The sequence below is a fragment of the Cyphomyrmex costatus genome, unplaced genomic scaffold (assembly GCF_001594065.2).
Source record: "Cyphomyrmex costatus isolate MS0001 unplaced genomic scaffold, Ccosl1.0 scaffold1640, whole genome shotgun sequence".
NCBI lineage: Eukaryota > Metazoa > Arthropoda > Insecta > Hymenoptera > Formicidae > Cyphomyrmex > Cyphomyrmex costatus.
The window spans coordinates 31,598-55,065 of record NW_017275654.1 but is presented as its reverse complement, the minus strand read 5'-3'; the positions used below and the strand labels follow the sequence as shown (position 1 = coordinate 55,065).

The 23,468-nt window shown below is 35.8% G+C and overlaps 1 protein-coding gene across 1 annotated transcript in view; it reads right to left on the bottom strand.

The window, feature by feature from the left end:
* The window catches only part of LOC108771780 (serine-rich adhesin for platelets), a 40,898-nt gene extending 18,116 nt beyond the window's left edge, over window positions 1-22,782 (bottom strand). Inside the window, 1 exon segment of the mRNA XM_018537141.1 lies at window positions 22,727-22,782. Coding sequence (XP_018392643.1) covers window positions 22,727-22,760 — 34 coding nt within the window. The 5' untranslated portion in view covers window positions 22,761-22,782.
* Between the last annotated feature and the right edge of the window lie 686 nt (window positions 22,783-23,468).

The window sequence follows — 23,468 nt, the reverse complement described above, 5'->3', positions numbered from 1 at the left end:
TGCTAAAATGTCAAAACTTTCTGCTTGAGTTTCCCTATATAATTATTTTGATGCGATCCGACAAAATTATTTTCAGATTTATATTATATCTACCTATATTTTTAGATACTCTTTAGTAAAATCCTTTCCATGTATTGGTTTGAAGTCGAGAACAATTTTGTTGTCGGGAATTATCAATTTCTTAGAAGTTCGACGATCGTGGATCGCTCGTCTAGAGTCTGCTCTCTCAGATCGCGGAAACACGACGAACGATGCGTGAGTGCCATGTATCTGAGCATCTTAAGGATGACACGTACAAGGAAGAACCGCGATACGTCCCCCGCGTATTTTACTGTAGCCTGAAAGGGCACGCTGATGCGCATTGCGGAATCGCGTAAGAAGAGCACCTTTCACCTTCCGCGAGCTCACATAGATCGCCTTTATGTCGATACGTCCGCGATTACCAGCGTAATTTACGTCCGTCGGTGCGGGTATTCAACGAGTATCAACGCACAAAAACAGATGTTCTTTACTCGTACTTACAGCGGTGAACTCTGATTACCGATTTCCATATAGAGTCTCGTTAATTAAATGTCGATCGAATTCTTCAGAAGATTTACATTAAATTTATCTTAAAGTTTATGTTAAGATTTGATTGAGTAAAACGACATGTGATTTTGTCGTCAAAAAATATTTAATGCTGGAAACTTCAAATTTCAACTCTTTATCTTTTTCTATTATATTATATACTCGTATAATAGTTCTAGAATTTAATTAGTAATCTACCAGTTGGTGAAAATAAACATTAATTCATGGAAAGAACGATTTTGCTGAAATATTTAAATATTCAATTAGACACGAATCTAAAAAAAAGTTGTTAAAACATAAAAATAATTAGATATGTACGATAGAAAACTTAAACCTGATGAGCAAATGTTTCAAAAATTTTAACAATATTCTAGCAACCAATTTGAGTGTCCTACATAATTATTTTGATAGTTGAGTAAAATTATTTTCAAATGTGTAGTTAGATAAATTTTTAGATACTTTAGCAAATTTGTTTATAATACCTTCCGTGTGTGAAAACGATTAAAATATCACTCCTTATATTTTTAATCGGCAAATCGCATTTTCGACGTACTGATTAGACGTAATTTGACTAATTTCGTTAAGTTAAATTTTGTCGCTAATACGAAACTGTTCTAGTGCACATTGCAATATTACGTCAATTCCATCGATAATCTGCGATCCGCGCGATGAGCATAATCCACTACGAGAAAGTATTCTGAAAAACCGATTCAGGAAATCGGTCAATTATAAAACGCGGATACTGTTCTTGAATAATTATACGCTGAAGCAGCTAGTATCGTGGATGAATAATTTTCCTGAAAACGATCGCCACTCGAGATGCATAATTTCGAAACATTCCAGATTTGAGAGAACAAATCATGACCGTCCAACTCGTAGTAGAGCAATACTCTTCATTTCAATCTAATTAAATTTAAAAAAAAAAAACAAAAAAATGCAAGAATAAAGTATACATTTTTATTTAAAAAATACATGGCATTCGTAGCACATATAAAACATTTTATTTGAATTAAAGTAAATAATTTGGCAATCAAAATGCAACGTGCATGCAAAATACATTTACACTGTTCTTTGTTTTAAAATAATTTGTATAGATATTTAAGACATAAATGCTGTAAGTGTCATGGTGAAAAAGATATTCGTAATATTTAATTTAGCAACAATGTTGAATGCGTGCACGAAGGAAGTCGGATCCGGAAGCAGCTGAAATTGAAAATCACCGCGAAGGCGTCCTAGACGAAATCGTTTATCCAATTAAGATGTTAATAAAGGCAGTCAAAGATTACTTTGTTTCCGCGTGTTACTCATTGGTTATCTTGCTCCTGTTTGCAAATGAGCAATAACATGTGTTACAATATATATTAAATAAAAAAATACTATATTACAAAATATATAAAAAATATCATTGGACGTAATAAATATAGATACATATAAATAACACACTTATATGTAGCGTAAAATACGTTTCAAAGATAATAAGACCTATATGCGAGTCAGAGGTTGAATCTCTTTACTAACTATTTTATTTTAAAAACGTTGCGAATCACCAGTCATTCACCGGAGCGTAAAAACGGAAAAAATATGGTAAAATCAACGAGAACGAAAGTGAAGGTGAACAGAGCGCCGATGAAGCGAACTGTTACAAAACCGAGGCGTGATAGTAAAAGGATGAGAAGGTCGCGGATCGGTTCACTTTCTAACTGTCATAACATCCTGAAATAGCAATGAAAAGAGTACCCAACTAGTCCCCAAGCAGGTAGAAGACAGCCCGTTGTCTTTCGTTCTGAAACAGCAAAATTTGTAATAAAGGTCGGCGCGTCTCGAAAGGTTACAGTGCAAGAAGATACAGTGTAAGATTAAGGATGTATGCAAAGTGTGTCCAAGTAATTTATTAAGAAATTCAAGAAGTATTTACTTTATTCATAAAAAAAACCATGAATTCGAGGTAATCAATCCTTTTAATTTCTCAAATATATAAAGATAAATCATTACGTGCAGAGGCTAGTTTTGCTGTCCTATCTAAAACCTTATATAAATTATAGAAAAGAAATAACTTCGGTCAAATTGATTGAAATATTTTTTTATTGTAACATGTTATGAGAGAAAATTATAGAGAATACTTAAAACTTCCCTTAGTTTCCTTATCTACTTATCTATTCATTTTTTGATAATTGTATCTTAATACTTTTTCTGTACAGAACAATGAAAACACGTAGAAAACACGTAGTATTTTAGCTAGATGAAGATTTGAAAATAAATTTGTTAGACCATAAAAAAAGTAAATATATAAAATACTCAAAATAATTGCTAAAATGTCAAAACTTTTTCCGGCACTGCTTATCACTACGATTCATACGTAATTATTTCGAAGATTCAACAAAATTATTTTTAAATCAGTACCTATAATCAAATTTTTAGATACTTTAGCAAAATCGTTCTTTTGATACGGATCTAAAATATTAAAGTTGTTAAAAACTGTTATTTTCTCGATCTTTAGTTTTTTTTTTATAAAAGTTCTGTTTCTGAATTTTCTATTTTATCGTAAAACATAACTTTGTTTTTATAAATGAATCAAGTTGCCTTGGTCATCGTTCCGTATTTTTTTGCTTATAAAAAAAACATTTTATACAAGTTTATTTTTGTTTATGGAATTTCCATGTGTCTTCAACTACACGTCATCGCATTGCGTCGTCGTTTGCAGTCGCCTGATGCAACGGGGAAATGGCACGCAAGAAGAAAGAGACGGAGGAGGAAGAGGAGATACAGTTAGTTTCTTTAGCGGGATGAACGAGCCGGTATTTAAGGTCGAAGAAAGAGAATAGCTCTTGCGCAACTGCACGTTTGTGTCAGTCGCAAGTAGGAGGTCGTGTCCGACTGAGAAGCAATAAATAAGTTCCGTGATATAACGAGGAAGAATCACGTCGCCCGTTTATCTTTGGAATATCGCGTCTGAGGCATTAAAATTTCGTATCATATAATTGTAACAATTATAAAAAAGTAACCGAGTAATAAAAGTAAAATCTTTTCGTAAAGAACTCGCAAAAAAATTGTCTACTAAATAATATTATGTAAAAAAATAAAATTGTAGAATTGTTTATAATATATAGGACGTTTCGTGTCAAGGGCCACTTCTCCTTCCAAAATTTGGCGCAACGGAAAAAAACGTTTAAGGTCTCAAAATATTCGTATTTGTGTACTTTCGAATGATACTTTTGAAGGGAAACCTTTTGAAAAATTCAATATGACCACTCCAATATGGCGTCTGAAATCCTCAAAAGTCACGAATGTTCTTACAACATCATCGATTTAAATGCGAAAACTTGACAAATCGGCTTGAAATGATTACTATAAACGATTATTATAAATAAAGAGAGCCGCGCTTCTTCAGAGCTTCTTCAACCTGTTCTTCGATCTTTCAATCGCTCTTTGCTGATTTTAAGCCTCTCGTCCCAAGAATCAATGAACAAGCAAACAAAGAGAGAAGAGGATGAGAAACGTCGGACGACCTGTGTGTAAGAATTTCAATTGTTAAGCAAGCCGTCGTCCTGCACTCGAAATTCCCCACGTAATCGTGATCGGCAGAGACATATCGGCGATGAGTCGCACAAAAGACAAACTCCAAGAAGAAACGCTGCGCACGTATTCAAGGGCCGCGTATTAATACGGTAATCGCAATTTGCATACTTCCGCCATAGCCGTCGTTGACCTCCGTGATTGCAGCATGCGCGCAAGAGTGTCGGGAATATCATACTCCCTGGTAGACGGATAGTAGAATTGCATACCTTCCTTGTAATGTCAAGGTTCAATTATTTACAAGGCGAACGTTAAGGCACGAATTAATAAGCCGTACCGTTGCACGCGGATTTATCGCTTCGCCGTACTCGAATTCGCATTAGTGCTTGATCCGGCACTCGCGTGCAGGCGAGACGTTCATTTATCTTTGTTGTCAATCCTCGTTTAATATATAGTATGCTAATAAGAAAATAAGAGAAGAGATTTTTGTAACAATGGTAATTTTATTAATGATTTATGTTCGCACGTACAATGTTTTAATTAGCGTATTTCAGTATTTTTCAACGAGTCTTTAACTCGTGGCATTAAGTGTTCTGATATATACACACTGCCAGTATAATTGAAAATCTATAATACATTATAGTTTACATTACGCATACTATAAATATTTTGTACTATATATTTGGATTAATTAGAATAATTTTCTTTTATTACATATCATATAATTTTATTATTAGTAATTAATTTTATTGTCATAATTAGGTCTCTTAGAAAAAGAAATTAAGTTCTTAAGAACATTATTAGAGGACTTTTCAATCATCTCCAGTTATTAAAACGTACGATGACTCTACGGAAGATTTTATCTCAAATGGTATTTACTAACCAGCTTCAATCCTTTTAAATGCGCTTTTATTTTCGTAATTAAACATACCAGAAAATAGTCGACCGAATTCCACAAGTTAATAGAAGGCTCCATTAAGTGTCTCTCGGGAGAAGTGCTCTTTGCATTTTTAATTTAGAACGCATCAAATAAGAAGCTATTAGCAGCGGGGAAAAGTAACGACGGTAGGAGCGAGTTCTCCGAACGGTTTTGGGTGAATCAGCTCCTGGCATTTAGAAAAAGAATCAATTTTTATACAGTTAAGGGAACGGAAAGGAGGATCGCGCGGACGAAGAGAAAAACCGGAGTCATGGCGGTCCAATTGGCTGTTTAAATATTTATGAGGATGTTCTCCATTCGAGACGAGAGAGCCTAAGCAGCACCACCCGAATTCTCTTGTCCTTTGTAAACTTTCTCCCGAACACTTCACAAACCGCACTTTTTTATTCCGTTCATTTTTCTTCTCAAATTAAAATGTTTAGAGACGCATTATCCTTCAGTGTTTTTTAAATCTTTCCTGGAACGCATATTTTTTTAAATTAAAGTACAAAATTGCATTTCAAATATATCTTAACGTCTAAATAAATTTTAATATTTAATAAGATTTAATTGTATTAATAATATGTATCTAATTTAATAAAAATTTGAAATTTAACTAAATACGTCAGTAATAGGTATACCTCGTTACTCGATAATAAATAAAAATTTTGTAGAAACGCAACAATACATTTTAATAAATTTTAATAAAAATAACAAACATAGAGAAATATAATCGTTATTTAATAAAAAGTATTTTACATAAAAACAAAATTTAAATTAAATTATTTTTGTGATAATTCTAGCCGTTCAGAGGCACGAAAAAAAATAGAAGAAACGTCGTCCTCTATCGTGTTCTTCCTTCTTTCCAGACATTGTCTTCTATAAATAAGAGCTCATTAGCATAATTATATATCCAGGCAATCAGGTTGGAATGCTCCTTGGACGGAACGCGCCGGGCAGACGATGTCAATCCAGGTCAAACGATATTTATCTAGCGTAAACGGGACGATATATGTGCGCAGATGGAGAAGACATCGCCCAAATCGCACGTATCCCCAAACGACCTCGAGGAAACGCAAAGAAAGCGCTCGGTTCTTTTCGCTACGAGGGAGCGTGCGAATCACGTAACAACATTACAATGCGGTTACACACCTAGTCATATTTTCGCGTCGAGCGGCGGCTCTATCGCGATTTTGCACAATATATATTTCAACGAGTCGATACGCGGTCGCTCATGGATCTAGATCCGCAAGGATAATTAGCTCAAGCTGCTACAATCTATCTTCCGCGCTCTTACACGCGCACGTATCGTATGTTAGTACCTTCCTCCCTTCCCTGCCGATTGTATTTCTCGCTCGGCAGTCCACTGCTAAGGCGCGACTTCCGGCTTGATTTGCGGCGGGAATTATATCGGATTTCTGTCCTTTCCCCGTGCACAATCATCATTAGTTTCCCGGAGTTGCTCGAGAAGGATCAATCAAAACAGACACATGTTTACGGTAAACATTCTCGCCGGCAGATAAATCGACTGCTACGATAATTACATATTTCGGGAAGAAGAAAAAATCGCGAAAGGCAGATAGATTGGGCAAATTACTCGCCTGCGGATATCTCACGCGGTTTGCTCGCACATAATAAAAGATACTTTGTATATGTATTGGAAACGACCCACACAAAAAGCTTTTGTTAAATGTGTTGAATTTTTAACATATTCGAGTGTTAATTTAAAATCCATAATGGAAGTTATCTATATTATAAAGTACAATATTACATATAATTACAATAGACATTTCGACCCTAAATGTAGTCATCTTCAGTGTACAATAAAATTAAAACAATGCGAAACAGAATAATACAAGGATAAAATGAAATTGTATGTTAAGTATTAGTCCTTATAATTATCTAAAATGTAATAATTTTATAATGTCATTACGCAAGTTAATTATTATTTGTTCGACGTATAAATTCTATGAATTTAAATGATGGATAAATCGTGATTTTATTCGTGATACAAAAACAGTTTGTTGGAATAAGTCTTAATTCTTGCCTGAGTTGGATTCATTAGTTTACAATTCGTCTGTTCCTTATAAAAAACAAGGTTGTTTTGTCCGTTTTTGATTAAGAAGAATTTTATGCACTTGACGTATATTCTTTCTTTTTTTAAAAAGGTTTTTTTAAAGTGCAATACAAATCTTCCAACTGTGGCTGCGGTCCATTTAATGCTCGCAATTCTTACGAGTATTAATATTTTTCCTTGTTTAACATTTGACAACAAGGATGAAATAATTTCATGAGCGTTGCGAGCGTTAAATGGAACGCAGCCTGTGTGCGGCGCTCGCGGTAAATTGAGACATAATAATTCGCGATCCGCGGCAAGGCGATGACAGGCGCCGATATTGAGAGGGGAGGGGGAAAAAAAGGAAAAAAGAAAGAGAGAAAAAATGTGGCATTCCGCTTCCCGATTGCCGCTCCCGCTCGATGGGACGCACTCACGTCGCGCGCGGGAAGCGATATCGCGGCGCAGCGTATTGCACGAGAGGGGGACACACGTTGCACATATCACCGATTGCGCTCGTGCGAATCCTGCGTAACACTTTCTAGAGCCGACATTACACCCGGCGGTACCCGGACGTTATAAGACCGCGAGACGTTGGAATAAATAGAACTTTGCGAACGTGTTCGAAATGTCCCCGGTCACTTGCGCTACCGGCGTGACGGCGACTCTCGTTCGCGGTGACTCTGTCAATCAATGCGCATGTTTCCGCCATTTCCAGTTCAATTCGTCGCAAATCAAATCAGTACTCATTAATCGTTTTAGTAATTTTATCACGGTATCATACTACTTACGAAAACGAATGTCGCATATGTTTTATTGACTATAATAAAAATTGCGTACACTGGAAAAGAGTTTGGTTGCGTTATAGTTAGAATTCTGGGAAGAATGGACAAAATCAGAATTTTTTGGGAGGTTGAATTTATTATAAAATTTTACTTAAGATAAAAAATAATTATTATAAATTAGAATGATAAAAGTAAACCTAATTGAAAAATTCTATTATCGGTTAAAACGGAACTTATTGTTAATGTTGAAATATTTTTTAGACGTAAATTTATACACAGTAAAAAATATTTTGTAATTGTGTTAGAAAATGGTTTTTACTTGACAAGCAATTTAATATATAATTTAGTTAAAATAACCAAAAATCTAATTGATATTATATGTGATTAGAATTTCTTGGTCCGTCTATGATTTTTAATCAGAAATTTTCTCAACGTATGTCGCAACATTTCAAAGTTTCTTACCTTTAATTATTAAAAAATAGTAAGTATTTAAAAATAATTAAAAAATTTTAATTCACACACACACACACACACACACACACACATAATTATTTTTATAATAATTCGGAAAATTCGTCTCATCTTTCATCGTTTAAAAAATTATTTTAAAAGCAAACGGATTATCGGATGTCGTATGACTTCCTGCTAGATTTTGCGTCGGATTTCGGATTTAGATTCTCGTTTCACGTAACAAGGCGGAATCGCAGAGATCGTTGCACACACACGCGGCTGTCTCACTAATACGTGCGAGTGTGTGCGGGAACGCGAGAACGAAGTCATTGCTATTCGCGGCCCGCCACGGGAAACGGAAGCCCTCCATTATTCCCCGAGGCATCGGATACGCCCGTATCGCGGCACATTCCGTTTCAAACGAGACGTCGGCGTCGAGTGCAAAAATTTCCCTTCTTCCGGACCTCCAGGCATCAATCTCATTCCGCGAAGCCGTGGCAAACAGTCTCCGGCACAAAGCACGAATGCAGCGAACTTCGTTGGAGGCTCGTTGGATAAATAGCTGACACGTTGCTGGCCGGTACGCAAATAACGTAATAAGTAAAATCAAAAGTAATAATAATAACTGCGTTATAAATGCGCGGGGTTCTTATGTTTTCGAATCTCACGCGGTAAAGTCTTCACTGTCTTATATTAATCATTTATCAAACTGACCGCTACGTGAAATAACGCAAGGAACGAACGCCGCTTCTTTCCCATTTTGGCCGACGATATTAATGACGCGCCGCCGGTTTGATTTGTTGCGCTCCGTTCGATGAAGACAGCAACGATTTATAATACAGTAATACGAACTTTTCCGCACGATAAGCAGCGAAGGTGGATTCCTACGCAACTGGAGAAAGAGAGTGAGAGAGATGAATGAGTCTCAAAGATGCGGCTCTCCCGAGAGAATTCATTCACTCGCTCATTCATCCGTGACGACGCGACGCGCGTTGCTCAGAGATAAACAATTGCGTGAAAATACGTAGATTGCGATTGCGTATGCAAATGCGCGCACTCATGTTGTCCGCGAACATCTGATGATTAATTTTCTTTCGAGGAGAAAAAAAAAATCCGGTGAAAACGATCGCTTCGTTCCTCGTGAGTAAGATTTCCAGTCCTATATTCTTCTAAAAACATGCATATATCCTTTCTAAAATTATAAACCAATTTACATATTAATTAAAAGTTTACATTTAAAAATTATATTATAATATGTATATTTTTTTTAATTCCTGAATTAATTTCGCTCTGACAATAAAAACTTTTGCACGTGCGTGCAGTGTATTGCAAAATCCAAACGGTAAAACCCACGGTAGATAAATTAATCCAACAGATCGAAATTGATAAAACGATAGAAGTAAAATTGATGAATGAATTAGCCAACTTGTCGTGGCGGGGTTTCGCGACCCAGCAGTTGGCGAAAACCGTCGCGCGAATGTCCGCGACGCGTGTTGCATATGCAACGGGTGCTCGAGATACGGCACACGCGTGAAAGTCGAACGACGGCTCCTGCCCTCGGTCCGCTTTAATTGCAAGAAGCTCGTGAAACCGATCGTTTCTAGCGAACGCGCGCCGGCCGTGCGACGGTTTATCGCACGGGAGGAAGTGGATTATTACGACTACACTCACCCGGGCACTCCCTTTCGACGGAATGTCCTTCGCGTCGCGTCTGTCATTGTTCCCCGCGTTTCTTGACCGTTCATTTCCTCGGCCACCGCGAAACGCGGTGCACACTCATTGCAAAAGACCGATCGTTAAACATGATAGAACTGAAATTGGTAATGATGAGAAGAACGAACGAGCGTGGAAGTTCTTTTGTGTCTGTTGTATGTGTAACGTACATTACACTTTATTTTATATTTCATTACAGGGAATAAACAAAATAATATGAACACTTGAAAAATATACTATCTATTTTCTACTAAAAGAATACAGTCCAACATTCTATTATAATATTTAAGTATGTTGTATTTCTAACAAAAATATACCTAATATATAGTAAATGATGAGTCAGCCTCTTATTAATAAAACAAATAGTAAAATAAAAAGTATATTTTCTAGGTGTTCGTGTCATTTTATCTGTTGTGTGTATTACATTTATTACATATAGACAAAAATTAATTTATTTTCATGTATTATACATTATTGTAAGATACATGTAAAATTATTATCACCAGTCCTTTGCAATCCTCGTCGTTGTTCAATGTTCATGTATCACAAATTATTCTCGCTCATAATATTGCCATTTGATTACAAACTTTCGTTAAACGCGAAATTTTTCTTTTCCCTTCTCTCTTTTTCTTTCTTCCTTTCTTTCGCGCAACGTTAATCGGTATATTCGCGGAAAGCGGAATTTATGGCAAGGTGGAATCTATTACAAGAGAATACGGTGATTTAGTACTACGAAAGGTGAACATGCCTTTTATGGCAGGCAGTTCATTCCGCAGGAATGAGAGAAAACGAGCTTATATCAGTGCACACGTATGGTGCGGTACACGTGCTAATACACGCAATTTTCATTGTAATCCGTGCATCTTTTCCGCTGTCCCTCTTCCTCTGCCACGATTAGCGGCAATCACGTTCCACAAAGCAGCACCCTTCCATTAATCGGTAATGGACGCGCAAATTATTCTCAGGAAACGGCGTGGAAATGAACGACGCGCCGCAATCAGCGATGGCGAAATTTTCCTGAGATCACAATAATCGCTGTAATTAGCATCGAATCGATGAAGTTTTCCACGCGGCGGATTCCGCCGACCGTGAGACATGAAAATCAAAGAGTTCCCCTCTGAAAAAAGGGGAGGAGGAGAGGAGAGAGGCTAACAATCAGCGGAGTCGCGCGTTTGCGGAGGAAATCACGTACCATTGTCTTTCTTTCGGACGTTACGCATTAATTAAGATTGTTCGGGCATCGAGGATATTAATTAAAACAGTCTTCCTCTCGAAACCATCGATACGCGACGGTGTACATTTCGCTCTTAATGATGCAGCATCGTGTGCACAATAAGAATTTGCATAGGATCCTATTGTTCGTGTAAATCTCAGTCGGAGATCCCACAAACAATCTACATTCAGATCCAAATGATTGATTTGCGTTTTAGAAATCTGAATATAAATTTAAAAATATAATTAAAAAATTTTCTTATTAAAAACAAAACGTCTAAGCATTATTGTCACAAAACTGGAAACTTACTTTTTAGGGAAAATTAAAAATCTTGCTTGTAAAGAAATTCAATACTATTATACACATCACATTTATGTACATAGTTCTGGAATACTGTCAACTTAATAATTAAAAATCTTAGCAATGCCAGCAAAATAAATAGTAATTTATACATTGCTATTATATTGATCTCTATTAAATATTTAATAGTTTCTAAATCAAGACAAAAATATATAAAAATCCAAAATATTAAAAGTTAGAAAAAATCGTAAGATTTTGTTTTGAAATCACAGAGAAAAGTTATAAAATTTTATGTGGAATTTGTGATAATGTGATAAGATATACATATATAAAGAGTTTTAATTTTCTGTAGAGAAAAAATACTTTATTTATTTTATAAAATATATATATCTCGAAAATATTCCATCATTAATCGTATCGTAAACAAACAACGCTTCGAGAACTGTAAATAATAAAAAAAAAAAATGTAACACTGAATTGAAAATGATGATATATCACTTCTTCTTTAAAATTTATTATTTACGGCTTTCAAAGTGTCACATTCTGTCAGTACAATTAATGGCAGAGTTCTCGAGATACGGATTTTAATGAAATATAGAATGGAGTAAAATGTAAGCGGGAACATATATTTTACTTACAGCGATCGTACTGACAATGAGTCATGAAGGATCGGCTGAAAGTAGAGATTTGCAGATCGCAGTAATTGAACATATTCTGAGTGATATAAGCGCAGTGGCCAGCGATTAGTCAGATATACGAAGGAACGTTTCGGAATTCCATCAATGGTATAAATAATCGCCGTGGGATATTGCAAGGTGGCCAGAATACAAAAATCACGAATTAATCTCACGGCAACAGTCACATGCAAGACAAGGACGCGTCAGGCATAGCTTTTCCCGGCTAACTCTCGTTAGCCGGGAGTCAGACGTTATTACGGCAAAATGGAAAAAAAGAAGAAAGAGGGGGATAAACGGAACATGGAAGAAATTGTGCGCCTGTAAGCGCGTAATGATAAAATGCAATTTCCGAATGAGGACAGCGTCCCCTTTCCCTGCACACAGAAAAATCCTATTTCTAAGAAAAATGATTACTCAATTTATTTTCTTTCTTTTAAATAACGGTTATCTTTGAAAAAAAAATTTTCTTGATAATAATCTTAAAATATATTAAAAATTATAGAAAAATTCATTATTTTGTGCTCAAAAAACGTGAATTAATTCTTTTTTTTATGAATATTACAAAATTAGAAGCGATTTTACAATAAGTAAATTGACTTTATTTGGATCTAATAATCTTAATTGAAGTATATTAAATTCACTAGAATTCAGAATGTATTTTGAATAAATTTAATGCTTGTGATGAACTTGTGATTGATTTACAGATATTCTATATAAACTTTTGAAATGCTTAAAACAAGTATTTATTACTTGCGTAAAGTGTGTACTTTTCTGTGTATCAACGTATTTGTCTCCATCTCATTATCGAAAATGTAAATTGGCGAAAAAACGAACGAACATCCGACTTTTAACGAAACTGTAAAGTTAAATTAGATTGGCAAAAGTTCAACGATTTCCTTCGATAGCTCGTTGGTGCTGAAGCGACTTAACTTCACTAATTTCGAAACGTAATAACAGCGAAAGCGGAAAATTGCGAACTTTCTGTAGGATTTATACATATATTAAACGCGCACATTTAAAAAAATTTAAATTTGTTCTAAAAAAGGAAATAAATATATATATAATGGACTTTAACAGAGATTTCTTTGACTTGGAAGTTTCTGTCGATTTCGCATCGCTGCCGCATCTGCATGAGATATGGGAGATGTAATAGGTATATGAGTGAAATTTTGAAGAGAAAAGCGAATGAAGAAAGGTCGCTGTGCGAAGTTCAGACGCTTCTTTCGATGAAAGAAGCTATTGTGTTGTCGCGTCGGAGGATATTAATTAGCATTAACGAGAGGAAGATGAACGCGTTCGTGCGCGTCGTTTTCATTTCTGCTATCTTCTTATCTTGCACGTGAAGATGAAAAATCACTAAATGTGCATGGATCGATTTAGGATGCGGATAGTAAAAACATATTTAAATAAATAATCTATGAATTTCTCCAATTTTTTCAATAAAAGTCGACTGTTACAATTCAAAAATTAGGTGTTATAGTTTTATAAAAGAAAACAATTATCTTTTAAAATTTAAACATGATTCTTTTTTTATTATAACTTACATATATAAAAAAATAAGAAAATTAAATTAGATATCTCTTTCTCTCGCTCTCATTTCTTCTCTATAAAAATTAATTCTACAACGAAGATATATTTAATTTTCGCGAAACTAAAAATAATTCTTTTATTAAAGAAGAAACAAAAAATAATTCCTACTAATTTTTATTTCTTGTGAGCAAATTTCTAAGTCCTAACTTTTCAATTTTTTGTCTTCGAGGAATTACATTAAGCACGTGCCAAACGAGAGGTGATCGACCCATCGTGCTCGCATCTGATCGCCACAGGTACATGCAGGCAGATAGATTATAGTCCATGAATTACAGTCTATCTATTAGATACTGAAAAATGCTTTGCAACGTGATTGAAGAAGAAGCTTCGTTCTTTATAAAAATTGCCGTTAAGTATCAATTTTGATAAGGAAAAAAAGCTGTATTTCGTTCTTTGTATAATTACATATCCTTTCTTTGCAAAGTTACAACTAAAGTTTAAAAAATCCCCGATGTTTTCTTTTAAAAGTAGTATATTGAGATAAATTATGTATAAAAAAATAAATTTTTTTTTAATTTAAGGAAAAACCTTTTTTTGTTGAATTGATTTTATGTTTCGTTTCTTAATATTTACATGACGTGTTTCAATGATATATTGTTTGAACATCTAAAGACTTGTGTCTACGATAATAGAAATCACTTCGAGATCTCAGACGAAGAATAAATTAACTAATCACATTAGTCAAAAATGGGAATTGTTCAAATGGTTCGTTAATACTTTCTGAACACAACGTTTAAGAAAAGAAACGACGATGTAATACTAAAAATATTTTTCTCAACAGATAGAGAAACTCTCACCAAACTTATTATTTCGCAAAGACTTGGGCGTTGCTATCGTAACTTAAGAACGCGTTTTATGGATTGAGTCGATTGACCTACATATTTAAGAAAGTGCCGCACAAAGGTGTCAAGAAACACTTCGTTTATCGTCTTTGTACTCTAAAACTTTGTTATACGTATTCATTATGTAAGGCTACTATCGGTTTTTGTGAATTATCCCAAGTATGTGTCATACCAATGAATTTCCTACATTTACAGAAGCACTAACTCGAAAGGTCGACGCGAGGAAAGCGAATTTTTGCAATTACTTTCCTCCAGTCGTTAGTTTGCGAAAGTTTTCCACGTACGAGGAATGTTTCAATCTCGGGGATTTCGATAGTTTGTTTGGCATGACTCTCGATGTCCCTGTGATTTCGATAGAGCGACGTAACAATCAAGGTACACAATTACGCGAACGAATTTTTCTTTCTCCTTGAGCAATTCCGCCAGTGCACTGCGTGGTAGAACTTGTTTTTTGTGAAGGTAAATACCGAATCGACTGAAGCGTATACGTGCGAAATCGCGACGCGCGTCACTAAGCTGGTATTTCCGCGTCTTGCAATTTCGCGAGTACCACACATAAAAAGCCATTGTTACGATAAATTACGGCAAATAAATAATAAACCTTCATAATCATTTTAGGCGAAATCATAAAGCGTTCAATGCTTATTAACGTAATATTTAAGAAATGTGTAGAAAAATTCAATATTGGTTTATTTTACATTAGTTAATGAATAAAATTTTTTTTTTTTTTAGCTTGGTATTTGTTGCAAATAATGTGATAATTTAAAAAGATTACATAAAACATTATTATATTAAACCTAAAATTATTCTAACACTATTATATTAAAAACTTAAACTGCCGTATCTTTTAGAAAGGAGAATATATTTTTATTAAAATCCAGATAATTACGTTTCTTCAACGTAATATATAACTACATAAAAAGTAACATAATTATGTAATAATAATCACTATTACCGTCACGCAAGAAATAATAAATAGCGCTACTTATGGGGCGATGAAGATAATAGGACTAAAAAGGATCCCCCCTCCCCTCTCCATGTCGCAATAATTTTGGACAGCCGATTTAAAACCACTCAATAATTGACAGGTACACGTTGCCTTACAAATTGCCAGTTGTACAGCACTTAATATCACATGTTTCAAAAGAAAACAAAATGGAAAGGGTTTGATATTTCTGAAGCATTACCGATGACCGATGAACCTTTTTTTATTACACTTTAGCTGCGAATCCAGAACAAACAATTAAACAATTAAACACAAATTTGTATCACTGCGCTCTTTGTGCAGAATATATCTAGATACGCAGCATTTTGTATTTTTATTGCTAAATTCACAAGATGTATCTTTATATCCGACAAAGAAGCTTGCATTTCCGGTGAATAAAATTTTCGTCATTTTCGACAGCTTGAGTAAATTCAAGTATTAAAAAACTCAAAGAAATAAACAAATTAGAGGAATCAGCTGCTCAATTGGTGATCGGCGTAGTTTGCAAATTCATTTACGTAGGATTGCGTAATCGCATCATGTGTGTATCCCAATTAAACTCCATTGAGCTGGAAGAATTTAATTGCATTTTGCGAATAAATTGGGACAGTCCAGAGGGGAGTGCAAAATGCGCGGTCTCCACTCGATCTCTCCCTCGGTCGCTTTTGGTTTCCTTTGATTTTTTTCCAGGACCTGTTGACACCGGTACCGCCAAAAGTATGCGTGGCGCATTCACGCGTGGTGATCGTCCGGCCACGTGAGAGAGTGAAATTAAGATCGTGACTGACTAATGTGCGTCTTACGTGACATCGGGAGAGAGACACGCTTCGAAAGGTCTAACCGCATCCTTGCGCCGGAGTTACGCGATTACATAAGGAGAAAAGTGAGACACGCACGTACACACAGGTCGAAGGAGAAAAAGAGAGCGAGCAAGCGGGAGAGAAAGAAAGAGTGAGAAGTCTGAGGCGCGGGACAGAAGTCGAGGAAATGTGTATCAAACGGTAACTCGATCAACTGTTATCATTCGCCGATTTTTGCAACGCTATTATATGCACCGACATTGCATATCACTTGAAAAAATAAAGTAGAAAGGCTAGACTGATCAATGAAACGTAATTATAACGTTCGTGTGGCTTTTATCTTCAAAAATGACTGTGATACAATCGATTTTATATATGTGCTTGCTCTATTAATTAATAGCACATAAAAAATTTGCGACACAATACTTATGTAATATTATTATGTAATTAAATTTCATATTTTGTAATTAAAATTTCGTAATACCACGGTTGATTTTTTCGCACGCCCAAGTGTTTCTCCTGCGAATGATAGTGTTTTTGCACGATTAACGAGACGATTGTACAAAGCAAGAGCTAGAAATTACTCGTGAATTCTGTATAATTCATATCTTACCTGAATACAACGCTAATTCAGAGACACAACGAGAGTTCTGTTGAACTTGTTGTGCTCGGAACAAATGTGAATTTTCCATTATCGCGCGCGCAACGCAGCACGATGCATCAATCGAATACGAGCGGAGTGAAAGCCAATCGCGGGCATTGTGCGCGAAATGAAAAGCACATTAAAGAATTGCGCGAAATTACGTAAAAGAAATTCATCTTCGGCGTCGCCGAAGCGTCGCGTCGCGCGAACTTACGAACGTACGGTCAGTTCGCATAGGAAGCTTTAAGATTCATTATTTTCTACCTTTAGGCGCCTTTTATCCAACTTTTACACGATTGCGTAAGTAAATAATGTCAATGAGAAACGACTAAGCCTCCAAGAAATGCAGGATAATTCTTTTATTAAATAGCCTTTCATCGGACAATTAAGATTTCGGTATTTTTCATTTATCTTTAGATGCTTCAAATGCTTCACATCGTTTGTGGAAAAATGACATAATAAAAGATCGAAATACCATGAAAAATTATGGAAAATATCATAGATGTAATAAACTGCATTCCTATGAAGGTGTCGCTGTCGATTTAGAAAGACTGAAGCAACTTTGTGCTTCTCTCTCTCTCTTTCTCTTTAACTCTTTATCTCTTTCTCTAAAGTATCAAGTTAAAGAGAGACGCTAATACGATTAATGACTGCGTTTCTTTTCTGAGAGTATAAATGCTAAGATCAAGGAATGCTCAGTCTATACCTATTACATACATCTATAAACCAAACACGAAGATGATGCTGAATGTTGAAGAGCAAAATGAGATATTAATCGCCGAAGCTATTGAACGCGCAAAGACATTTCACCAAATTGACGGCGATGTCAAAGATTTGCCGCACGACGAGTCATTGATACGTAAATGGCGATGTAAATATTATATGTACCTTCTGCGTTGGTTTACGCTCGCGAATTACATTACATGCTTCACAGTCGCAGTGACTTTCTTCGCGCCGACAATGAATACCTGGTGTAACTAGACGTTAAACGCGGACGATACCAGTGGTAATCGATCCGCATCTCCGACGTCTCCTCCCGGCGACTATTTGACCCATTTTATGTTTCATCTCTATGTGATCGTAGCCGCGGCTTTTTTACTTTCCCGCGGTCTTTCGCCAGTCGTGGGCTGGGAATGCAAGACGGCCTCTCTGCGAACGGAACGTTCCTCGCGCTTTCTACCCCTCTCGCGTTTGCTTTGCATTACGCAGGCAGAACTTTATTGCTGCATTTATCGCCATAGACTCCTGATTCCTTCCTATTTCGTTCTATTAATTCCGGCACTTGTCACATTAGGTAAACGTCCGAGTGAATGGACGTGTACTTATGTCTGGGCATATTTACTCAAAATTTATTATTATTGATTTTAAATGCTTTTTTAAATATAATATTATAATTTAATTATACTTTTTAAATATAATTAGATTATAACATTATAATAAAAAAACATTTGAATTTAACAACAGTAATCATGCTAGTAATAATATATTCATAATGATAATAATTACTGCGCTTATACCAAAAAGAATTCCCCTTTTATTTATTATACAAGATCTTTTTTTTCATCATTACTCGAGTTTCAAGTCAGCATTCATCTCGGCACAATGTTACAGTTGAGAAATATAAAATGATCTTTTTGCATCTCTTCCATAATTTGATATTTCCTATTAGTACTTTCTCAACGCGAGTTCGTATATCCCAAATGCGCTGTTCTGATTACATTAGAAATCTCATCTCAGATCAGTTGTAAGCTTGAGATTCACGTGGCGAGCGCAGTAAGTGCCGGAAGACACGCGGAAACGCGAGATCAAGCGGTGCAACGCGCATACGTGTTAATTAAGGCAGAAACAGACTTCGAATGAAAGTCATGGCTACATAATGACGTGCTTAGCTTGCTATTCTGCGAATCTCGCGTAATGGAATCTCGAGTTACGGCGAATCGTGCCGCGCGCGGGAGAAAGCGAACGAATAAGATCCCTTTACCTAAATTCAGAAAGATTAATTTTCTGTTAGATTGTTCAACACTCGAATTCTTTTCAAAGTGCGATATTACAGATACAACTCGAAGATGTATAACTCACGCGAAACATTGGCAAAATTTGCGTAGCACATCAGAACTTTGAGTAAATTGAGGACACATATTTTTGGTTTTTTTAAATATTTTTTTAACAAAACCAAAACTTGTATTTAAATAAAGTCTACAAGTACAACAATTCAAGAGGTTTGAAATGAATTTTAATTTATGATTATATACGACTTGTTTCTAGTTCAATAAAAAATCACTTTTCTCTTTAAAATACTGTAATGTTGTATATATTCAGAAGAATTTTTTGGTGAATACAATGCCATTGTCAGAATTGGTGGGGCACATCAGAATTTTTAATGAATTGAAGCCAAAAACCATCTCAATTTATTAAAAAATTCTGATATGCCATGCAAATTCTATAACATCGTGTTTAACGCAACAAATCTTTGTGGTATATATTTTAACATTTCAGAGAGAAAAAAAGTAATTTTTGCCAAACACATTGACTGCGATTAATTTGTAGATTATGTACGAATACAATGGTATAGATTTCTGAACCAAAAAGAACAAATAATGGACCTCTCGCAAAAGAAGCACTGCTCCTATCCTTTTTATCGGCAATTATTTGGAATTAAAGTTGACTTATCGTCAAATTTGCATGTCGGCGTGTACCTGGAAAGCGTCCTTGACAAACGGAAGCTCGTAAAACATCGAGGATAAAGGTATCCCGCGGGCGGGCCGCGATAAAACGCGCAAATGAGTGACGATGCACGGGCATCCCACGTGTCGCGACCGCGATGCATACATACGTTCGTCGCGCGGATATCCCACGAGGCCGCATTCCGTCCATCGTCGTCGGGCTTCAATAGACGGTGTTTTTTATGCGGAACGTGTAGAATCCGCAGATAAATCGGCCCGTCCGGTGCGTCATCCAACCGTAGTCTGAGTCTCGATTATTACGACCCCGTATTCGCATACGTCCCATATCTAGCGCGAAGTGTAGGCGTTTGATTGCACCTTTTATTTGTCTAGCTTCGAGGAACCGTTGCATGCAATCTGATTGCAGCTCGCGAGCTAAGCGGCCACGTCTGGCGCTGTCTCGGTGATAAATTTAACGAAGAACGCGGCAGGAATCGATAAGAATCTTCTTCGCGGTAGAGATTACGGTTAACAAACGGCGCAAAAGAATTTTTGTGTCATTTGTGGAAGGAAAAATCTTCTTTAAAAGCAATTTTGTTCCCGAACAAAAGCATGTCTTATGTCTTGTAATTACGCAAGGTTTGTATCTCAACGTGTGCCTTCAATTTTTCACGATACACACTTAAGGATGTATACATAGAAGCCTAACACAATAAATCGCTAAGAAAGAGTTGCGCAAATTATCGCAAATTCAAACCACGCTTTGTTCCTGCGCTTTCTTGAATCCTATCAATCGCTTACGAAATGTTCGTTGCAACCGTGTGTAAGGCGCCCATCATCCGGCTACCCTGCTGAAATGTGCGCCTTGAGAAAACTCGGGATTTACATTTTATACCTCGCGAACGCAGCTGGTGGTCTGACGAGGCGCTTACGCGCGATTTGCACAGAATGCCCGTATCATCCTTTCATTCTTCAATTCCCGATTCCATCCGGCGCCGATTATCACCGGTGTTGACACCTTTCCACGTCGTTCTCTTGTGAATTTATACTTTACGGGCCATGAGCTCTTTGCGCTAACGTGATTACGTTACAGCGGCATACGCTCGGTCTTTAGAAATTATTTCCATCTTTCAGATACCGTCATAAAGCGGTATCCGGTATCACACAGATGTGAAAATATATATGATTGAATTTTTATATACCTCACCAATTAATAACATCATGGATTTTGCGATTTGGACATCTCTCAAGTTTCACTCTCGTGTTCTCAAATTTCTGTGAGTGAAAGAATAAATGCCACGATATCTTTTTCAGCTTGCGCATTAATTTTCCTTCTAATTAATTTATTAATCATAGAATGCGTATTTGATTTATATATTCTAAATTTATGTCTCACGGAATAAATAAATATTAATATTTTTTTTTACCCTCAGGCGGAATTTTATACATGGAAAGAACAGTTTTGCTGAAGTATCTGAAAGTTTAACTACAGAGCTGAAAATTATTTAATTTTGTTAGACTATCAAAATAATTACGTAAGCTGTTCAAGCTGACTGCTAGAACGTCGAAATCTTTAGCAGCTCATCACACTTGAGATTTTTACGTAATTCTTTCGATATAATCCAACAAAGTTATTTTTAAATCTGTTCCTATCTAAATTTTTCAATACCAGCAAAATTATTCTTTCCATAATAGTAATGCCTACATGCTTTTCATATTTAATGATTCTGCGGTCCATGCGATAAAAACTTGAACGTAAGAATAGCAATTTCAGAGTTACGTTTATAGTCAACGTAATATAGATAACTTATTCGTCGACTTGTTTCTCGTTATATAAAACTTTCAAATTTTATACATCAAATAATGTATATTATATTTCATACATTCTATTTTACTTATTTATTTATTTCGTGTTATACACATACACATATCGGTATCTATTTATTTATTAAAGTATTAAATTTATTATACGTTTATATATCCATGTCCTTTTTTCAACGATCTCTAATACTGATTGCGCGAGACGATTCATTCGCGATTCTCGCGGCGTGTTGCGCTGTTAGCTCGTTCGCTCGCGCGATTCATTTGCGATTCTTGAATCGTACCCGATCGCCACGCGCGTGTTTACATCTACGTAGGAAACACCTTGGTCTCGGCACGAAAACCTAGTTAGCGAGCAAGCCGATCTGGGCGTCTTTCGAGGACGTCTTCGAGATCGCGCGCACGCAAGTCAAATTGTACTTAATCCTGCTTAAGGAGATGCTGGAGTGACCAAATTATCGACGTCACAGTCGTGTAAAAATCTTCGAATTGACTGAACAGAATAAAAAATCCTTTTACGGAATTAAAATCAGACGCAAAATTAGAAGAGAGAGGTGGTGCAATGTACTTTATATTAAAATTTAAAATCGAAAGAAAGTTAAGTAAGATTTTAACTTTTTTATACGATTATAATATCGATAATTTGGTCACTTTAACATCCTCATAAACCTCAGAAACAACGAGGGAGGGGGGGACTGATTGCTATCGTAAGACGTCGAGTTTTATGCGTCCTGCACCGCGGAGGATGATCATGAAGAAAGTGTCGCCTACATACGAACGGGATGAATCATGGAACCGGGAAAAAGCGGAATTATTATCTCATCGTATATTATTATATTACATTCCAACGCGCGCGATATTTAATAAAATTTCAAAAAATATTCCATGGAAATTTTGAATACTATTCATTCTTTTTATTTTCACTTGTAATGTATAAGAAGATTATGTAATTTAATTAAAATATATATTATTATTTATATGTTACTCTTATATTTAGATTACTTATATATGTATAATATTATATATAATTATATTTAAATAATAAATTTAATGATAAATAAAGTTTGTGCTTTATACATATTTTATATTTTTCCAATTTGAAATCGGGAATTTCTTATAATTTAATTCGCACATCGGTTGTAAATTTTACTTGTCGCTATCAAAACGATAGAAATATGAAGAAACTTACCTTGCAGCAAAAATCCATGCAGCGCGAGGTTCATGGCTACGATATGATTGATTTCTTCAGCCTGAAAAAAAAGACATAAAATCGTTAATATCAGACGGTTGCTGCAAAACAAATTAAATATTAAATTTCATAATACATACATTCATATTTACATCATTATCACATCGCCATAATCGCGTATATAAATTTCCATTGAATTTAATAAAATATAAGCATTAAACATGCGGAAATATTTGCATATTTTTAATAGTCCACGTAACAGAGATAATAAAATTATCTTACAAACAGAGAAAGCGCTTCGTATAACGCGAATGTAACGTCGGGAACACGACGTCAACGTCAGAACGTTAACGTTATTCTAACAATTTACTCTCGGAGGGTAATAACTAGCTACGCTAATTGCTACTAAATCGCCGGAGGCGTAAAGGAATTAACCGAGGCAAATAAACTCGTTCCGCCAGTCCGTCGATCTTTGTATGCTCTTGCGGACGGTCAGTAGCTTCAAAGGACGTGTGACATCTCTATCGTCAGTGTCAATATTTGCCTGGAAACCTCGGCACAAGAAGAGGAACAAACGCCGTCCGATACCGCAATACCGCATTCAGTGCATGTCGATCTATCGAGTGCCCCGATTAGCTAGCTAATTACCTGTCTATTAATTAACCGTAACTTAGGCAACTCCTCGAGCGAAAGTCCTTGGCGGAACAGTCAAGAACGCAATTTAAAGAGCGACTATATTGTG